The sequence below is a fragment of the Anopheles gambiae genome, chromosome 2 (genome assembly GCF_943734735.2).
Source record: "Anopheles gambiae chromosome 2, idAnoGambNW_F1_1, whole genome shotgun sequence".
Lineage (NCBI taxonomy): Eukaryota > Metazoa > Arthropoda > Insecta > Diptera > Culicidae > Anopheles > Anopheles gambiae.
In genome coordinates, this window is record NC_064601.1 from 98,945,871 (window position 1) to 98,963,791 (window position 17,921).

Genomic DNA, 17,921 nt, shown 5'->3' on the forward strand with positions numbered 1-17,921 from the left:
GGTGCCGCGTGTCGTCAGTCCAAGGCGGAATGTCCCTTCGCCTTGGCCGTAATAGTACTGCAGCGGAGTGAGGATCCTTTCGGGCTTTGCGCAATGCCAAAGGGTTCCCATCCAACGCGATGGTCTCCGTGTTGGTTCTTTTGGGAACCCCCCTCCAACCCCCACCCCCCCGCCCCCCCCCCACCGCAAGGAGGATCCCATCCTCGTCAACACTTTTATAAATATTATGCGGGAAGAAGACGACTGTTCCTTCTCGCACCGCGATCGTCACTGAGGACGTCACAGGACGACAGTCCCACTGTCAACAATGAGCCCTCAGGATGAGGCAGCGGTCTGTCCACAACAAAGGCAAATCCACCACCGGCCAAATTTTCACTCTGCGTCAGATCCTGCAGAAGTGCCGAGAGCGCCAGTTTGCTACGAACCACCTGTTCATCGACTTTAAGGCAGCCTATGACATCATAGACCGGAATGAGCTATGGAACATCATGTAGCGGTACCATTTTGCTGGGAAGCTGATCCGGCTATTAGAGGCCACCATGAACGGCCCGCTGTTAATGAGGGGGAGGGATGAGGATGGACACCCGGCAACAACAAAGTCAAGACAAAGTCTTCCCCGGGTGTGGACTGTTATGCTAAGTTCTAAGGCAATTTAAGTATAATGTTCAATCTCATAACAGCTGTATGCCAGGACCCCCTCCTCCCGGTCATCAGTTACCATGTACAGGGGCCTCAATTCGTCTTTCCGCCTAGGGCCCCCGATTTCCCTACTCTGCCACTGTCATGAACACCTTCCTTTCTTTGACCGATGGATCATAACATTCCGGAAGAGCATAGATTCGGCGACAGTTTTGCATACACACATGCGCAGACGGCACAGCATATCTGTGTAATGTACAACATACGAAAGCAAAAGCTTAGTGTAACAAAGTTATGCTTAAGGCCGCGGGGCCATGGGGATTCTCAACGCTCATTTTCTCAAGCACTCATGAGTGCTTTTGAGAAAACCTCGTTCTCAGCGTTTGTCGAATCGGAACAAAATCGGTTTTGAGAATCTTTGAGAATCTTTGAGAAAGTTGACGATGCAGCGATCGGCTAACTGAAATAGGAGCTATTGTGCTATTTGTTTTTCGGTAATCACTTTGGAAAATGTATTCAATGTTAATAATTGAAAAAAAATGCAATCAAAAATATATTTTCTATTTAAAGCTCCAAATAAAGCATGAGTGGCAATATCAGTTTCTCAAAGTGAGAAAAACTGACGACGGCCACGGGCTCGCGTCTGAGAACAAGATTTGAGTGCTTGAGAAACTTAAATGAGTGTTTGAGAATGATTTCTCAGCTTGAGAAAGCCCCATGGCCCCGCGGCCTAATGCTTAACACGTTCAGATCGATGGCAGGCCCCAGGGACTGCCAGTGAACTTTCCAGCCTGCGTTCTAGATGCTGGCGGAACAGAATGCTGATGATAATCAGCGCCAGGCTGAACGTGTAATTGCGAATTAAGGTTCTGCGCGTTACACAGTAAACCCTCCAGCTTGAGCTAGCGTTTCCTTGGTCATTTTTACATTGCAGCAATTGGACTTGTTGCGCTTTTTTGGTTTGATTTGTGAAAATAAAACCTTATCGCCGCAATGTTTGTTAACGTCATTTTTAGGCGTCACAACAGCTCGCGAGCATTGACCACACGCGAGAAAGAGATAGCGCTATGGAGGGAAAAAGCACGGACGACGGCTGACAGCGATTGGCCGTCTGACGCACCAACACATCCAAACCTTCAGCAGCGCGCTCAGGCGAGGGGTACATTATCGGACATGAAGGTAGGACCCTGGTTTTTTCAACGCACCGTGCACTTGTTTTGCCACGTTACTTATGTTTGTGTGTGTGTGTGTGTGTGTGTCTCTCTCTCTCTCTCTGTGTGGCGTTCGGGGGGGGGGGGGGGGGGTCCTCTTTCCATGAGACCTGCAGCTTTAGCAGTATCTATCGTATGCCATTTGCTATGTCTTTCCACGTTGCAACAGTTTTCAACATCAACTCGACCAGGTTTGCTCCATTTGTGGTATGTTTAATGATTGTCACGGTCGCCATGTGGTATGTTTTGAGATAGTCACGGTATGTTCGATTTTTGGGACGGTTGCCATGCAGTAATTTTGAACTCGTGTTGGTCAGGGTGGCCTTCGTCATCGTTTGCCGAATTAAGTAGAACTGAGGTGGATACTGTTTCGAAGCGGACGTTCGACACTTGATCGTCCAGGCGATCATAGAAACCTTTAGGAGGTTTCCCTTACTGGAAACGTTGGAGTTTAGAGGCCTTACCTTGGGTAGGGGGACATAACTAAACTCTTTAAATGAGAAGTCGATAGATGTTGGATGGGCATAGTCCTATCCTGACAGTCCGAACGAATCTGACTTGCCATGATCGGAGTTGGTTTTATTTATACTCAAATGAAGTTAAGGGTTTCTCACATTTGGTTCCGGGTTGTATGTTGGAAAGTTATTGTTTTCACTAAGCTAGTTACGTTTGTCTTTTGTTGACAATAACGATGGTTCTTGTCACTAAGTTCCTGTTTTGGGTTTCATGATTCTACTGTTCCTGCTTTGGGTTATAATGCATAAACTGTTCCTGCTTATGTTGTACGTTTCGGTTGGTTCTGTTAAGTGTGTCACAATTGTTTTTATATGAACGGTGTGGCCTCAGCTCTTCCGGGTGTGTATGGTATGATCTGATTTACTGAATGTGTTATAATGAATGTGTTACAATGGTGTGACTTGGCTTTCCAAAGTGTGTTACTATGTGTCTATGGCTGATAGTGTGTATTACAATATGTTCTGTATAGCAGATATGCTACACATTGACTGTTGTTCCGCGCCTTATATCATTAGTACCGCGGTTAGTATCATGTTCGGCTAAGATGGCGTAACTTCCTTACTTACTTATCCGGCACTACAACCGCTTTGCGGTCTTGTCCTGCCTCTGGAGTGCACAAGAACCCGCTCACGGTCTCGTGCCTTCGTCTACCAGTCCGTTACCCCGGCCTTAATGGCGGACGCCTCCACGCCATCTTGCCACCTCAATTTGGGCCTACCAGAGAGAGAGAGAGAGAGATTTTGTTGGTAGAATGTTTTTTTCGGGTTAGAATAAAATCGACTCGGATCATTTCCTGGTCATGGTAATGCTGCGCTAGAAACTCTCCGTGGCAGAAACTCAACCGACTCCCTTTTCTACCCCATGACTCAATCTGGACCGGTTGAAGTATGCTGGCGGAGGGGTACGCGACAGCGCTCGGGGAAGCGCTTCCGGCCGACAACAACATCGCCACGATACCCCTCGCAGACCACTGACGTATGTTTGAAAGAGCCATCAGCACTGCAGCCGAACACAATATATCGGCCGCTTACCACTCAGAGAGAAAAAGGAATGGTTCGACGAAGAGTGTGGACAAGCATGCTACGGCATGAAACTCGTCAGAACGTGGAGATCTACAGACGACTGAGGAAACAGCAAACCCTGATGGTAAACGGAGACGAGCGGAAGGTGATCGAAAGGTGGAAGTGCTACTTCGAAGGACACCTGAATGGAGCGGAGGCAGGAAAGCCAGGGGCAAGTGGCAGAACAAGGCGCTATCAAGCACCTTAAGAGCAATAACTCACTCACTCAAACTCACTCTCTCTGCTTGGTGACGCACAGACGTGGTTTTGATCGCTCCTACTTATTTCAGTGTTTTAACGCGGCTTGATTAATCGCCCTGTGGCTGGCAAAATTTTATCGCTTGTGACTTTTGCACACATTTGCTTTGCGATATCACTCGTTGTGTGCCTGCTTTCCAGTGTAACAGTGTTATCATAATGACTATCTGTGCAATTTGCTCTACGGCAATTAATCCAAATGGTGATCCATTACACTTGTCGTGTTCGGGGGTGTGTGGCCGTTTGTTCCATGCTCACTGTGCCGGTGTCTCTGAATCCACGTTAAGTGAATTGTTGGCAGATTGTGGTCTGTGCTGGCTATGCAAACAATGTGATGCCTTGCGTAAATCGAAAAGACCTGTATTGTTTCCGGAGATTGAGGCCGCCTTGGTCAATTCAATGGATGGCATTTTCTCGTCTCTAGGAAACGCCATTAACTCGATAAGAGCGGATCTGCTTCACCGTCTTAACACGTTGTCTGCCACCATACATGTCCACTGAACTGCCCCGTCAGGCCACGGAATCACTCTTTGAAACGATTGCATTTGCTTTTGCATTTTTTCTCTTTTAAATCAAATTCACCAATTCTCTTTGTTGTCTCAGTCGCTCCACAATGTCGTTTGTTGAGCTAATTCCATGGAATTTCATTCTTGGAACCCCCCTCCCCTCCCTTTCCTTCCCTTTCTTTACCTCTCGCAAAAGTCGGTGACATTCCGACTCCAACTGCTGCTTGCAAGGGAATCGGATGTCGGATCGGATGAAAACATAATAGAAACTCATTTTGATATTTTAATATTTTTTTTAAGAAATAATATCCGTGAAAAAAAAGCATTGTGAAAGAACCGATCAAATACGTACAAATTTATCTCTTATAACACGTCTTTTACAATCCCGTCAAACAATGCGAGGGTTGCAAAAGATTTCATGTGCTCGAAATCTTATGTTATTTTAAAAAATCGTTGATTTTTATTCAAGGATTATTTTTTGTGCGGTAGTATTGGGCGAAAAGATCACTATTTCAATTTTTGTGGATTTTTGAAATGCTCTCGGGGTGCTTTAATTATATCTGCTAATACTAGGTGTGAAAAAACTACCAAGGCTCGCAAGCTCTTTAATGCGAGGGCTCTGGGGCGGTGAACTTGTATGGCGTGCGAGCCCTCGCGCGCCCTCGCAAATCGCTGTCAATTGCATGGCGGGATGTGTAATGTGTCAGCCACTATGTGGCTGACGTGGCCCGATCGGAAAAAAACCCGTCAGCCACATAGTGGCTGACGTGGCAGATTTAGTGCTTTATTGTACATATTACAAATTGCGCAATATAAAGCGCGGTGATTCTTCGGACTCGACGTACGTCCATCGCGTTGGAAGTGCGGAAGCAGAAAGAGGATGAAGATCTCAGCTTGACGTCTGACATCGAGTGGGCCAGTGCTGCCAGAAAAGGCGCATTTTCTTCTGTTGTTACCAATCATACACGTCCTCCAGTTATAGGTTGGATGACGTCATCGTGATGCACACGGTGACCTTAGATGACGCTTGGATGACAACTGTAGTGCGTGGATGAGGTACGCTACAGTACTCCCCTCCTAGACTAGGGTTGTGGCTAGTTGTGTTAGAACAAGATGATGATAAGACGTCTGGATAAGCAACCCTAGTCGGAGTGACTGAAGAAGTGGCAGGTACCTCAGGAACATGAACCGGCTGTTGGTCGAAACGCGTACGCTGGCATCAGGTTGGAAGAGTAGTAATGGCTTCACTCAACTGGCTGTGCAGTTTCCTAATTAAATTCTTTCGTTGGTGGTCAGGTTGGCGATGAAACCGGCGATAGAGTAGGATATGAATACATTTTTCAGGAAAGAACCGCTTTGAATACTCAGTGGTGGCATCGTCGGTGCAACGTTTTACTGTATCCGTACGGTTGTACGTGGATACATTTGTTGAGACAAGTAGCGCTCTCATCAACGAAGAGTAAGATCGAATCCGTACGGCTGTACGTGGAGACGATTGTTGCAGCATTATTCTCGGTGAAAAGTTTGATGGTGTCCGTACGGTTGTACGTGGACACGGTAGCTGGCATATAGATTACTCTCGTCGTTGAAAAGATCGGTGGTATCCGTACGCGGATGTACGTGGATACGGTTAATGGCATATGCAGTGCATACTGCAGCAGAGTATGGTCGATTCCGTACGATTGTACGTGGAAACGAGTGTTGCTTCGCTCGTCAGCGAAGTGTTGGGCAGTATCCGTACAGGTATACGTGGGCACGGTTGTTGGGATATGCAGCGCTCTTGTCGATTGCTTAGCCAGACGAATCGCAGGGTCATCTGAGAGGCCATAGCATGCGAACGAATATGATCATCGGGCCACGGAGTAATAGTTAGATCAGGCGGACGATCGAAATTCCAGAAAAGATGTTCCACTTCGTGTTAAACTCGTTATCGCAGCAAAATCGGTAAAGAATCGAGCGTCCGGCGATCGTGTTGATAACATTTGCCGATTAATAATGCGTCAGCGATGTGTTCCGGGTCGCAATTTTAATGAAATTACGGGCTCTTCCTGTTGAACGACGTTGGTGGTGTGAATATTTACACTTACAGTGGTTTGCATCAGATGTAGGTCGATGTGCAAAAGTAGTGCGTAGAACGATGTTTGTGCAAAAACTACGTCGAGCGTTGCGCGTTGGTTCGATCAATTGCTGGAATTTCATGTTGAGCGGAACGCAGCAGACGGGGCGCGGTAGGGGGTAATCGCTGTAGGCACGCTGAGGAAGCGTGTGCTGGAACAAATGTAGCACCACCCGCACTACTTTCATTGACTCACCAAAAAGTCCGAAAAATCACGTCGGGGTCACCAGTTTAGTGCTTTATTGTACATATTACAAATTGCGCACTATAAAGCGCGGTGATTCTTCGGACTCGACATACGTCCATCGCGTTGGAAGTGCGGAAGCAGAAAGAGGATGAAGATCTCAGCTTGACGTCTGACATCGAGTTGGCCAGTGCTGCCAGAAAAGGCGCATTTTCTTCTGTTGTTGCCAATCATACACGTCCTCCAGTTATAGGTTGGATGACGTCATCGTGATGCACACGGTGACCTTAGATGACGCTTGGATGACAACTGTAGTGCGTGGATGAGGTACGCTACACAGACAACGTGTTAAGCAGGATCTATTTAGTGAGAGTGCCTCGTTTGATTCTGCATATGGTAAGAGAGACGCACGGTGCCCTCTCCGAACATCACTACCCCTCGATCTCGTCACCTCCCTCCCTGGCCGGCAGTGCCCCCTGCGCCTGCAATGCAACAAGGAACGGGATCGGGGAGTACATATGATCCAGTATTTGTGGCTCCAAGGCCACAGTCATTGTCGTGGATTTTTATGTCGCGCTTCGACACATCTGTAACGGATAAGCATGTCATTACCATGGTTACAAATCGACTTGCGCTTGCTCCATCGGACGTTGTGGTGCGTCGTCTCGTAAAACCTGGCGCCAACGTCGAAACGATGTCATGCGTATCGTTTAAGGTCGGTGTACCTTCCAGCAAGCGCGAAGAAGCTCTCTCTCCGGCTACTTGGCCTCCATCTCTCGTGTTCCGTGAGTTCATCGATTACCAAAATCGTCATCTCCCTGTAGTGTCAGTGAACGACACGCTTACAGATGAGTCGGCCAAAAATATCGATAGTGCAAGCAACACTAATACCGTTAAATCTATTGTGGCCCGATTGGATGCTCCCGTTAACGATCCATCTAACTTCGGCTCTCTGAGTACACCACGCTTGGCCAGCATGCCTTCTCAGAGTGCTTCTCTGCCTTCGGCTCTCTCTCATCCACTGAGTGACACCTGTTCCGAGCCTACTTCCATGCTTCCTGCTCTTCAATCAACCTCGTCGATTCCGTCATCGTCTTCATCGGTGTTAATTCCTGCGAGAACGACTGGATCCTCTCGTAAACCTTCGGATCGGTCGCCTCCAGACAACCTGCCTGCCCCTGTTAAGCGTACCCGTGGTGATCACGCCAGACAACCGTCGTTGTCAAATGAACCAAATGAATAGCTAAGTATTTACTATCAGAACACTCGTGGGTTACGATCAAAATGTACTGATTTGAGGCTTGCGGCCGATGCTGCTGATTTTAATGTGATTGTTTTCACTGAAACCTGGGCTGATGATTCTTTACCCAATAGTATGCTCTTTAGTAGTGATAAATTTATTGTTTACCGTTGTGATCGTAACATAAATAATAGTTCTCGTACTCGCGGTGGCGGTATTCTCATTGCTGTTTCGACCAGTTTAGCATCAGCGCCTATTTCTGTAAATGCCGCGCCGCTTGAGTGTGTGTGGGTTGTGGTTAAAAATGAGTGCTTTAATATATATATAGGTGTTATCTATGTCCCACCCTACTTAGCAGCTGATATGCGTACGTTTGAAAAACTTTTAGAATGCGTTCACGATGTCAAAGCCCGCTTGCGTAACAAGGATCAACTTATTCTTCTTGGTGATTTTAATCAATCTTCTCTGCAGTGGATAAATTCTGTTAATTTAACGACACCTTTCCAGCACTATACACCTCATAATGCGTTGCTATGTCATGCAACTTTTGTCGATTTATTCAACGTTATGGAATTTTGTCAACTAAACAATAATTCAAACCATAATGGTCGTGTGCTTGACCTTATACTATTGTTTTCTCTTAACTTCACGCCGTGTTCCGTTCATGAGGCAGATCTTCCTCTTGTAAAAATTGATGACCACCATCCTCCGTTTGTTTTTGAAATTGAATATCTATCCACTGCCAACTTACCTGTTTCTGTGCAAAGTGTTAATCTTAGTCCTATTTATAATTATAAGAAGGCTGACTATGCTAGGCTGCGTGAAATTTTGTCCTCTATTGATTGGTCATTTTTGTTTGAATGTACGTCCATCAATGAGGCTGTAACACAGTTCAATGCTATCCTTATCACTTCCTTAAACTCCTGTTCTCCTCTCTTCAGACCACCTCCTTCCCCTCCATGGTCCGACCGCCATCTGCGCTCTCTGCTTAGGGATCGAAATCGGGCTACACGTGCTTACCGGACTTGGCGTTCACCGTATACGCGTAGGTTATTTAAATATGCAGCATCCGCTTACAGATCATATAACAGATATCGCCATAAATTATATGTTTTGCGTCTTCAATCTCGCTTCCGTTCAAACCCTCGAGTGTTTTGGAATTACATAAACTCTATGAGAAACAATAATGGCCTCCCTACTAGTATGTCACTTGGTGATGTGCTTGCTACGTGCCCGAATGACATTCGTTCGCTTTTTGCTGATCATTTCTCGAGTGTCTATGAAAATGGTTTAAATAACTCTGCAAGCTTTGAGGCCAGTCTTTCATTCACCCCTCTCAATGTCCTGAATGTTCAATTTGTTTCTGTAAGCACTGCTTCTGTTTTACGTGCGTTAGGTAACCTTAAACCATCCTCAGTGCCGGGTCCCGATGGTATTCCTGCTGCTTTACTCTTTCACTGTCGTGAAGCACTAGCCCTTCCTGTTTCTTTCCTTTTTAATCTTTCTTTGTCTACGGCTACTTTTCCGAATATTTGGAAGCAAGCATGGATAAGGCCAGTTTTTAAAAAGGGTGATCGTGGTTGCGTCTCTAATTATCGTGGCATATCTATTTTATCGGCGTTCAGCAAAGTCTTTGAATCTGTTATCCGTTTACCTCTAATGGAAATGGTGAAATCGTGGATCATTCCAAATCAACATGGCTTTATGGCTGGCCGCTCCACCACTACTAATCTTATGGAATTTGTTTCCTCAGTACTCTTAAATCTGGACTCTGGCATGCAGGTTGATGCTGTGTATACCGATTTCAAAGCTGCGTTTGATAAAATCCCCCATTCTCTGCTCATTGCTAAATTTTAGAAACTTGGCTTATATCCTTTCTTTCTTGAATGGCTACAATCATTTCTATCGAATCGTTTTTGTTGTGTTAAATTGAATGACGGTTTTTCTTATGAGTTTCATTGTTCGTCGGGTGTACCCCAGGGTAGTGTCTTGAGTCCTTTACTTTTTATTTTATTTGTCAATGATGTGTGCTCTGTTCTTCCATCCGATTCCTTCCTTATGTTTGCAGATGATTTAAAAATATTTTGTCCTATCATTGACTCTAATTCATGTGTCTCTCTCCAATGTCTGTTAGACTCCTTCTCCTCTTGGTGTTCTGCTAACTTTTTCTCCCTGTGTATCGATAAATGTGCTTGTATATCTTTCTCTCGGAGCTTAAATGTGTTGTCTCATAATTATTCACTAAACTCTGTTGTATTAAATCGTGTTAATGTCATTCGTGATCTTGGGGTTCACCTTGATGCAAAGCTGTCATTCAATCATCATATTGAGCGTACCATTAACCATGCCAATAGTGTACTAGGAATGATTTGTGCTATGGCAAATGATGTGCGTGACCCTATATGCCTCAAAGCCCTTTTCTGTAGCTTAGTCCGCCCTATTTTAGAATATGCTAGCATTGTGTGGTGCCCGGTCAGCTCGGTATGGATTGAAAGGGTTGAAAGTGTTCAACGCAGATTCACCCGTATTGCCATTAGGCGTCTTTTAGGGCAATCGGGTGCTTCTCTTCCCCCTTATGAAGTCCGATGCCGTATGCTTGGATTGATGACACTGCATGATCGTCGCTCTGCTTCTCAAGCTTTGCTTATCAGTGGTTTGCTTCGGAACGAGATTGATTGTCCTTCACTTCTTAACAGAATACCGCTGTACGCGCCTGCTCGCTTTCTTCGACGCCGCGATTTCCTTCAAATCCCGTCGAGAAGAACGCTGTATGGCACCAATGATCCGTTTTTTCGATCCCTCCATCGCTGCAACAGTGCCTCTGGTGTGTTTGATTTTCATATTCCCCCTCAATCCCTTCGCCCCCTCTTCCTTCAGTTCTTTGACTCCCTTTTTGTTTCCCCATCCTAATTCTTTCATTTTACGTGTGTTGGCTGTGTTACAAATTGCTTGCTGTCTAGTACATGTTTGTCTAGTTAGATTTAAGTATTTGTTTGTTATCATTAATTTTAAGTTTTAGTCAGTAAGTTTCCCTATATTTAGCCCTCTGAGGCGGATATTTGTATCGTAATAAATAAATAAATAAGTCTGCTGGCAACGATGGACTGGCGGCCGAGCTCTTCAAGATGGGGCCGGAGAGGCTTACCGTCGAAATGCATCAGCTGATCAGCGGGAAAGTCGGGGAGCAGGAAGTGTGTATTTGCTACTATTCTTTGGTATGATTTACATTGACACACGGATATAAATATTAACGCACACACACACGCAATGTGGGGAGAGGACGACTTGTCCTTCTCGCGCCGCGATCCTCACGGAGGACGTCACAGGATGACAGCCCTGCTGTCAACGGCGAGTCCTAAGGTTGAGGCAGCGGACTGTCCACAACATCTTCCCGTTTTAATTAAGCCGGTACGGCTTAAGCCAACGCAGCGGTTTTATTGCGAATTAAACCGACGCGGCAAGCGCACGACTCAAGTGGCGCTGTGAAAAATGGGGTAGAGTGCTGACCGGCCTCTGTGACTAACGCTCGATCGGGATGAGCGTTGCGGGTTGCAACAGAGGGCAGTCGATGTGCTGCGCTCGCTCGTTGCGTTGTAGCCGCCGTGCTGATGTTGTCATTGAAGGTGCAACAGTAGCGCAATTCCTGCCGCTGTCGATGGCTGTTACACCTGACGCCGATGTTGTTGTTGACGCAGCTCTGCCGGATGCTGCTGCCGTTGGGACATCGCTGTGTGGCTGAGCAGGGGGCGGCCGTGGTGCCGCGCGTGCTTCCATCGCTTAGCCGGTACCGCTGCATACGGAGCGACCGTGATGTCGCTGTTGAGATGCACCTGTGCAGCTGGAGATCCGGCGACGAGGGTGCACAGGGGGCATCCTGTATGCCTCAGCACTGTGCCTTACCCGGCTCCGCGATTATGCTGGTGCCGAGGGGCGGCCGTGATGCCGCGACGTCGTTGCTGCACCAGTGTGTGTTCGATGATGAACCCCCTTCCAACCACCCCCCCCCCCCACCGCAAGGAGGATCCCATCCTCGTCACCACTTTTATAAATATTATCGCACACAATGCGGGAAGAAGACGACTGTTCCTTCTCGCGCCGCGATCTTCACTGAGGACGTCACGAAAGAGAGAGAAAGAGAGAGAGAGAGAGAGAGAGAGAGAGAGAGAGAGAGAGAGAGAGCAATCCGTATGGTTGTTAAAGGTACAATTGTGTTTTTTTTCTTGGTGCAAAATGGGGCAAAATGCACCGTAGCAATGGGACAAAACGCATTTGGACTACGCTCCCCATCAACGGCGTAAAACGCTTCAAAACAAATGCCAACAATAAAATTCAATAACAAAATCCATTCAAGCTAGCACTGCACTAACTGGTCCATTTTGTTCCGATTTGCTTAATGCAGGTATGTCAAACTGGCGGCCCGCGGGCCGCATGCGGCCCTCGTCGATTTTGAATGCGGCCTGCGAGAGTATTTTGAGAATTGCTAAAAGCACTGCAAACCCTAAATCTGTTATTACTATTTGTCAAAGTGTATTAAATTTTCCAGAGAAGAACAATCCTTTTGTTGGCATATGGAAACTAACATGAATGTACCCATAACATTTCATAAACTTATTTTACACTAACGTACATATCAATCGAGACCCTTAAGAATCATTGAATCGAATGCAAGCTCAGTCGTATTATGTTTCGATTAAATTCTGAATATTAATTGCATAATTGTGTGCACATTCGATTGCGCATTCTGTATGGAAAAATAGATTTGCGTCAACTGTCTACAAACGAAAAAGGAATGAAAATAACTTGATACACACACTAGGAAACTTCGCAACAACTAGTGATGGATTGTCGGAATCGCATCCACGGCTCAAAACCATTTCCGATTTTAGCTATTCCTACTCCGAATCCGGCCAAAATCAAATCAACAGTTCTGTTCGGTGCCGTCCGGAGCCTATCTTCTTCTTTTCTTTGGCTCAACAACTGATGTCGGTCAAGGCCTGCCTGTACCCTCTTGTGGGCTTGGCTTCCAGTGACTAATTGATTCCCCCCATAGCAGGATAGTCAGTCCTACGTATGGCGGCGCGGTCTATTTGGAGATTGAACCCATGACGGGCATGTTGTTAAGTCGTACGAGTTGACGACTGTACTACGAGACCGGCTCAATCGGCTACGGTCCGAAGCCTATAGAGCCGTTTAAAGCCATTCGGAACCGTTGGAGTCATCGGTTGTCCCACCGAATTTGACAATCTCCATGCCCCCGACTGCCGAGTAAAGGATTCATTCGGCTTCGATTTTTCCGACCTTAGAATGTTACATCATTGATATTCGATTGGAGCCACTTCTGTTTTTGTCATAATCATGCCACCATAAATGTTAATAAAAATGATTGTAGCCATGTTGGAATTATTTGTACCCAACATTCTGCAAGACGAATTAATGTAATTTCCAACCTCCCCAAAAATCAAAACCAAAATGATATGATTACGCTTAAGCCTAAATGATTTAGATTAAGGATAAAAATAATCTAAATGCCGAAGCCTTGCAATACAAAGCTTATTAATAAATTAGCTCACACAGTCCTCAATTCCTCAATTCGCGAATCATCTCCCTTTAAGTGTCAAAAATAGAATTGCCGATCTGTATGGGATCACACACCACGACTCTTCGTGAGATAAAATTATCGTAATTTAAAAAAAAGTTATTCGTAAAATACGGGTTCTTGTTAAAAGAAATGAATATATCACCAGAACACTTGGAACTTGGAAATTAGCGAAAAATAATGTTTAAATACGTGTTATTACAATTTTTCTCTTGATCTGTCAAAAAATTGCAAGAAAATATTTTTGTTATTCATCCGGTGATGGAAAGCTCGGTTTGTTTGAAAAAGATTCAATGTAGGCTGCTAGACTTCTCCTACTTCAGTGAAAAAGTGTGTTTGACAGATATTTTCTAGCAGAACTGCTGTAAGAGAACGCGAGTAATGTAAAATGTCCAATTTTAATAATAACGTTGAAAGTACATTAAAAAAAAATTCTCATGTAAAAAATAGCACATATAAAAATAACATCGCGAATTTGTACATAACAAACGATTCCAGATAATAAGCGAGGAGTACACAAAAAGTCAATTTGTTTAACAATAAAAATGTAAAAAAGTATTTTACATAAATATTGGGGTATATTTTCCATTCTCAACTTCGCGGCCCGCGAATCACTGAAAATTTGTACTTGCGGCCCTCTGATGAAATGAGTTTGACACAGCTGGCTTAATGCATTATACACCAGTTCATTGTTTAGAACATTTTTGATTAAAACCAGTGGCGGATTTAACGGTGCGCGGACTGAGCGGCCGCGGGGGGCCCCGTCAATGTAGGGGCCCCGTGTAAGGAAGTCCAGCATATAGAACAATGTGTACAGTAGTCTCAACAAGAGCTTCTGTGCTAGTTAGGGGCCCCATGGATGAAGGGACTCATAAACTATAGGGGCCCAGTACAGGGATTCTGAGCACCCCCCCCCCCCGCCAGCAAACCATCGAAGTGGGTTTGATTCAAAACCTAATGCAACAATATGCACCCCCCCCCCCCGCTCGACACCAACCGGGGGGCCTCCACTCCTTTTAACAGTTAGGGCCCCCAACACCCTAAATCCGCCACTGATTAAAACACGAGCAAAACGGCATACTCATCGGCCTATTTAGGAGCGTTTTGAAGCTATGTGTGATTCCAATTAACAAAACTATGTATTCGACGTACGAAAAACGACAATGTTTAAACTTTTATTTAGCGAAGCCAAAAACGATTAAATTATAACAAAACGTATCCCAATCGGTGAAGTTTCTATTTTGTTAAATTTTGCGTTTCTTTGCATATATGTTGAGCTGTATAACTCTCAGAAAGACCATATGTTAGTTCGTTCTTGACGGGCTTTATGCTTGAATAGGTTTGAAGTCGCTATGTTTTAGCTGTAATGCTATGCATTCGCAGTAATTAACTTTTGAATCAAACTTTATTTTCTTCTTACGTGTACTTACGCAGAACATACAGAGAGCCGGGGTGTGACAGCGAGGAAAGAAAGCCAGCTCGATACGGCTAAGAGAATCCGTCATTCCCTGTCATCCGTCATTCATTCCGTCAACAGTAATACAGGGAGCGAAACGCCATCATGAATCAGCCAGCTAGTGGTGGGACGCAACCCAATGCCAATGGACAAAATCCCAAAGAATCGGACGCAGGCAATCAAACCCATCTGGCAAGGAACATACTCACAATATCATCAGCGATCTCGATGCTTGAGCAGCAGGAGATAAGGGACAACACGCAGGGAAAGGGTAACACTAACCGGGTAACGGGTAACCCATCGATCGTCAGTGACTCTTTCAATTTATTCGTCCAGTCTTTACCCAATCTCATAAACCAAGCGGACTTGTACTTATTTTCCGGTAAGTCACGAACCTACTGCTCCATCGACATGTTTTACGTTTAGTTATGATTTGCATGTTTCATCAACGCTGGCAGCCCATATGGCGGCTTGTTGCATTTTATCGGAACTTTGCAGCGATCATTGGATCTTCTCTAATATTTTTCTTAACTTTTTATTATAGGATTATCTTTGTTTCATGCATGTCTTTACACTAACGAATGGCTAACAAATATACATGTTTACAGAATTGTTCAAGTTACCAATGTGAACATAATTATTCACATGTTTTTCAATTTTTCAATTTACATTCGAAACTGACTTGGAAAACTCTGTAAGCCTCTTTCACCATCAGTTCATTTTTACGGTTTATAAAGCTAACAATCCAACTGTGCGACTGACCTACCACATGCGTTCAATTCACCATACTGCACCAACTACACCGCAAGCGATCACGGGACATGAACAAATTGGTTGTAGTGAACTTGTCATCACTTAGTGCCGTTCCTGACTAAAGACGGATTGTATTTGCACTATTATATAAACTCACTTTATTTTTGCCACTTTACTTAAACTTTATAGCGTGGTTGGCTTCTAATTTTTTATAACGAACTAAATTTTGCGCGGCGGACTGGACTGCGTGATTTTACTGATACAACAACTCTCCTCTAGCTACGCGCGAACTTCCTTTTATACGAAATTATTACATTGCGCTTATGGGCATATTTAACCTTTCCGCTCCGTTATGCATGATTACAATTTATTATCCTGCTCTATCTCCTGCATTATGCGTACGTGACTTTTTTGCGTACATTAGGTAACATCGTCCTTTCATGTGTATTATCCTACTGCGCAATTGGATGAACTCTATTAAATTTTCCCTATTTATCTAGTTGGTTCGGATTAGAACATATTGCACTTTTATGTCTAATATTTGTGTGCATCTAATTACAGTAATTTATGTTCTGATAATGTTTAATCTAAAATTTTATACTTGTAAAAACTATTTCTTTTCAGTGTGTTGGTGAATACGATCACGCCACTTATCATGCTATTTCATTCTATCATTAGCTGTTTCATTCTAGCCTTAGTGCGGTTTGTGTCTAGGATGTAATGAATTTACTGCAGATAATTATAGCGGATGTTATACTAATAATTGTGTCTTTGCTATTCTAATCTAATTCTAATTTGCTAAGTCTAATAGTGTCGGGTGTCGAACCTATGCTACATGGTGAACCTCTACCATTCTGTACACGCTGCAGATTAGATGTAGAGCATTTCTCTCACAAACCTCAGCAGATTGATTGAAATGTTAACGCTTTTGCTTCTTTCCATTCAGATGCGATGGTAAATAAACAGTCTGTATACGGGATCAACGAAGATCAAAAATCCCTCCAGCTGGTCGTGTTCCTGGTAACCTACGTGATCTGCTTAATTCCGTTTGGCAAATGGTGTAAACGATATTTGGCAAAGTGGATCGTGGTGCTGATGATATCGCTCTTGATCATAGCTGCCGTCGTCGGTTGGTTCGTGGATAATTTATTTTCCGTTTTTTCCGAACGGATTGTGATCGGTGTTGGATTGGCGTCCCTCTACGCAATAGCGCCCACCATCAAATACGATTATGATGTCGGTACACCATCTGTCGGTGAGATGATAAGGAGGATACTGAGCTGCTATTACTTACCAACCCCGGTTGGATCGGCCCTTGGGTAAGCCAATGGGCACACAGCCCGCCAGCGAAAAGCAGAGGAAGATATTCAATTCGCTTACTTACATTGTAGGCTAATCGTGGCTGCTATCATCACTTTCCTGGATTGTTCGAGCAGGGTGATAATGGTGCTGAGTATAATCGGGTTAGTGCTGAGTTTGATATACCGCTACCCGCAACGTGGCCAGAGCACACATCCCATGCAAACTACTTCATTCATAGAGGAAGTCGAGGAGTTCTCGAAAAACAAGACGTTCTTCTTGTTGACCATCATCGTTACTTGCTTGGCGATCTCAACAAATGGGCTAAACTGGTGGAATGTAAAGTACATCTATGAGGGGCTGATCTTACAACCAGGAAATCAAAATGTTGCACTCTACGAGTAAGTAACGACTGCCGCCGGTTGATGGCCGGTTGAGTTTGAGCCGGAATTTTTGTTTAATGAATTGATTTTTACAGTATATTTTCCTTTCATTATTATTTAAATTTTAAATAACTTTTTTTTTCTTTTGGGAACCCTTTCTCTTTTATTCCTTTATGTGATGATTTTATCCTGCCTTTATTCAAAATGTTCATTATCGTTCCGATCACTCCTGCCGTGGCAATCTGACAATCTGACTCTACTCCCGCCCGTATCACCAAACCACGTAAACCAAAAGCGTGTCGTGCATATTCGGTTTCTTCATAATTGCCACCAGCGTCGGTATGCAGATTGTATCGTACCTGCCCTGCCTCACCCAAGCGACAAACGCCAAGACCAAATTGTGCATCATCATGTTACTGAGCGGTATGATGTTGGGGACTGCATGGTATATGGTACGGGTGGAAATTCGCGCAACGTATGCGTTATTTGTTTTGAGCGAAATTTCCCTCCATATCGTCTGGCCGCTCGCAAATGACATTCTGCGGGTAAGAGATAATCGCCTTTCTAAATATAACATTTCTTGAAGCAAATTGTACGGATTAGACATATAAATTGTCAAATGCAAATACAACAATTCCCCTCTGATCGAATTTTAAAAATCATTCAGCAAGGCTCAAAATTAAAACTTATAGTTCGAATCATA

The 17,921-nt window shown here is 44.5% G+C and overlaps 1 protein-coding gene across 13 annotated transcripts in view; it reads left to right on the forward strand.

Moving 5' to 3' along the window:
- Nucleotides 1–17,921, forward strand: part of LOC5666916 (protein spinster) — a 97,025-nt gene that overhangs the window by 62,978 nt on the left and 16,126 nt on the right. For 7 of the 13 annotated variants that reach the window (XM_061643622.1, XM_061643624.1, XM_061643621.1 and 4 more), the window contains 4 exons: nt 14,762–15,165; nt 16,483–16,855; nt 16,928–17,236; nt 17,514–17,763. In XM_061643622.1, coding sequence (XP_061499606.1) covers nt 14,889–15,165; nt 16,483–16,855; nt 16,928–17,236; nt 17,514–17,763 — 1,209 coding nt within the window. In that variant the 5' untranslated portion in view covers nt 14,762–14,888. Of the gene's footprint in view, nt 1–1,210; nt 1,819–8,082; nt 8,777–14,761; nt 15,166–15,327; nt 15,424–16,482; nt 16,856–16,927; nt 17,237–17,513; nt 17,764–17,921 lie in introns of those variants that run through there. The other 6 variants (XR_009764735.1, XR_009764736.1, XM_061643631.1 and 3 more) reach the window with 5 other exon arrangements.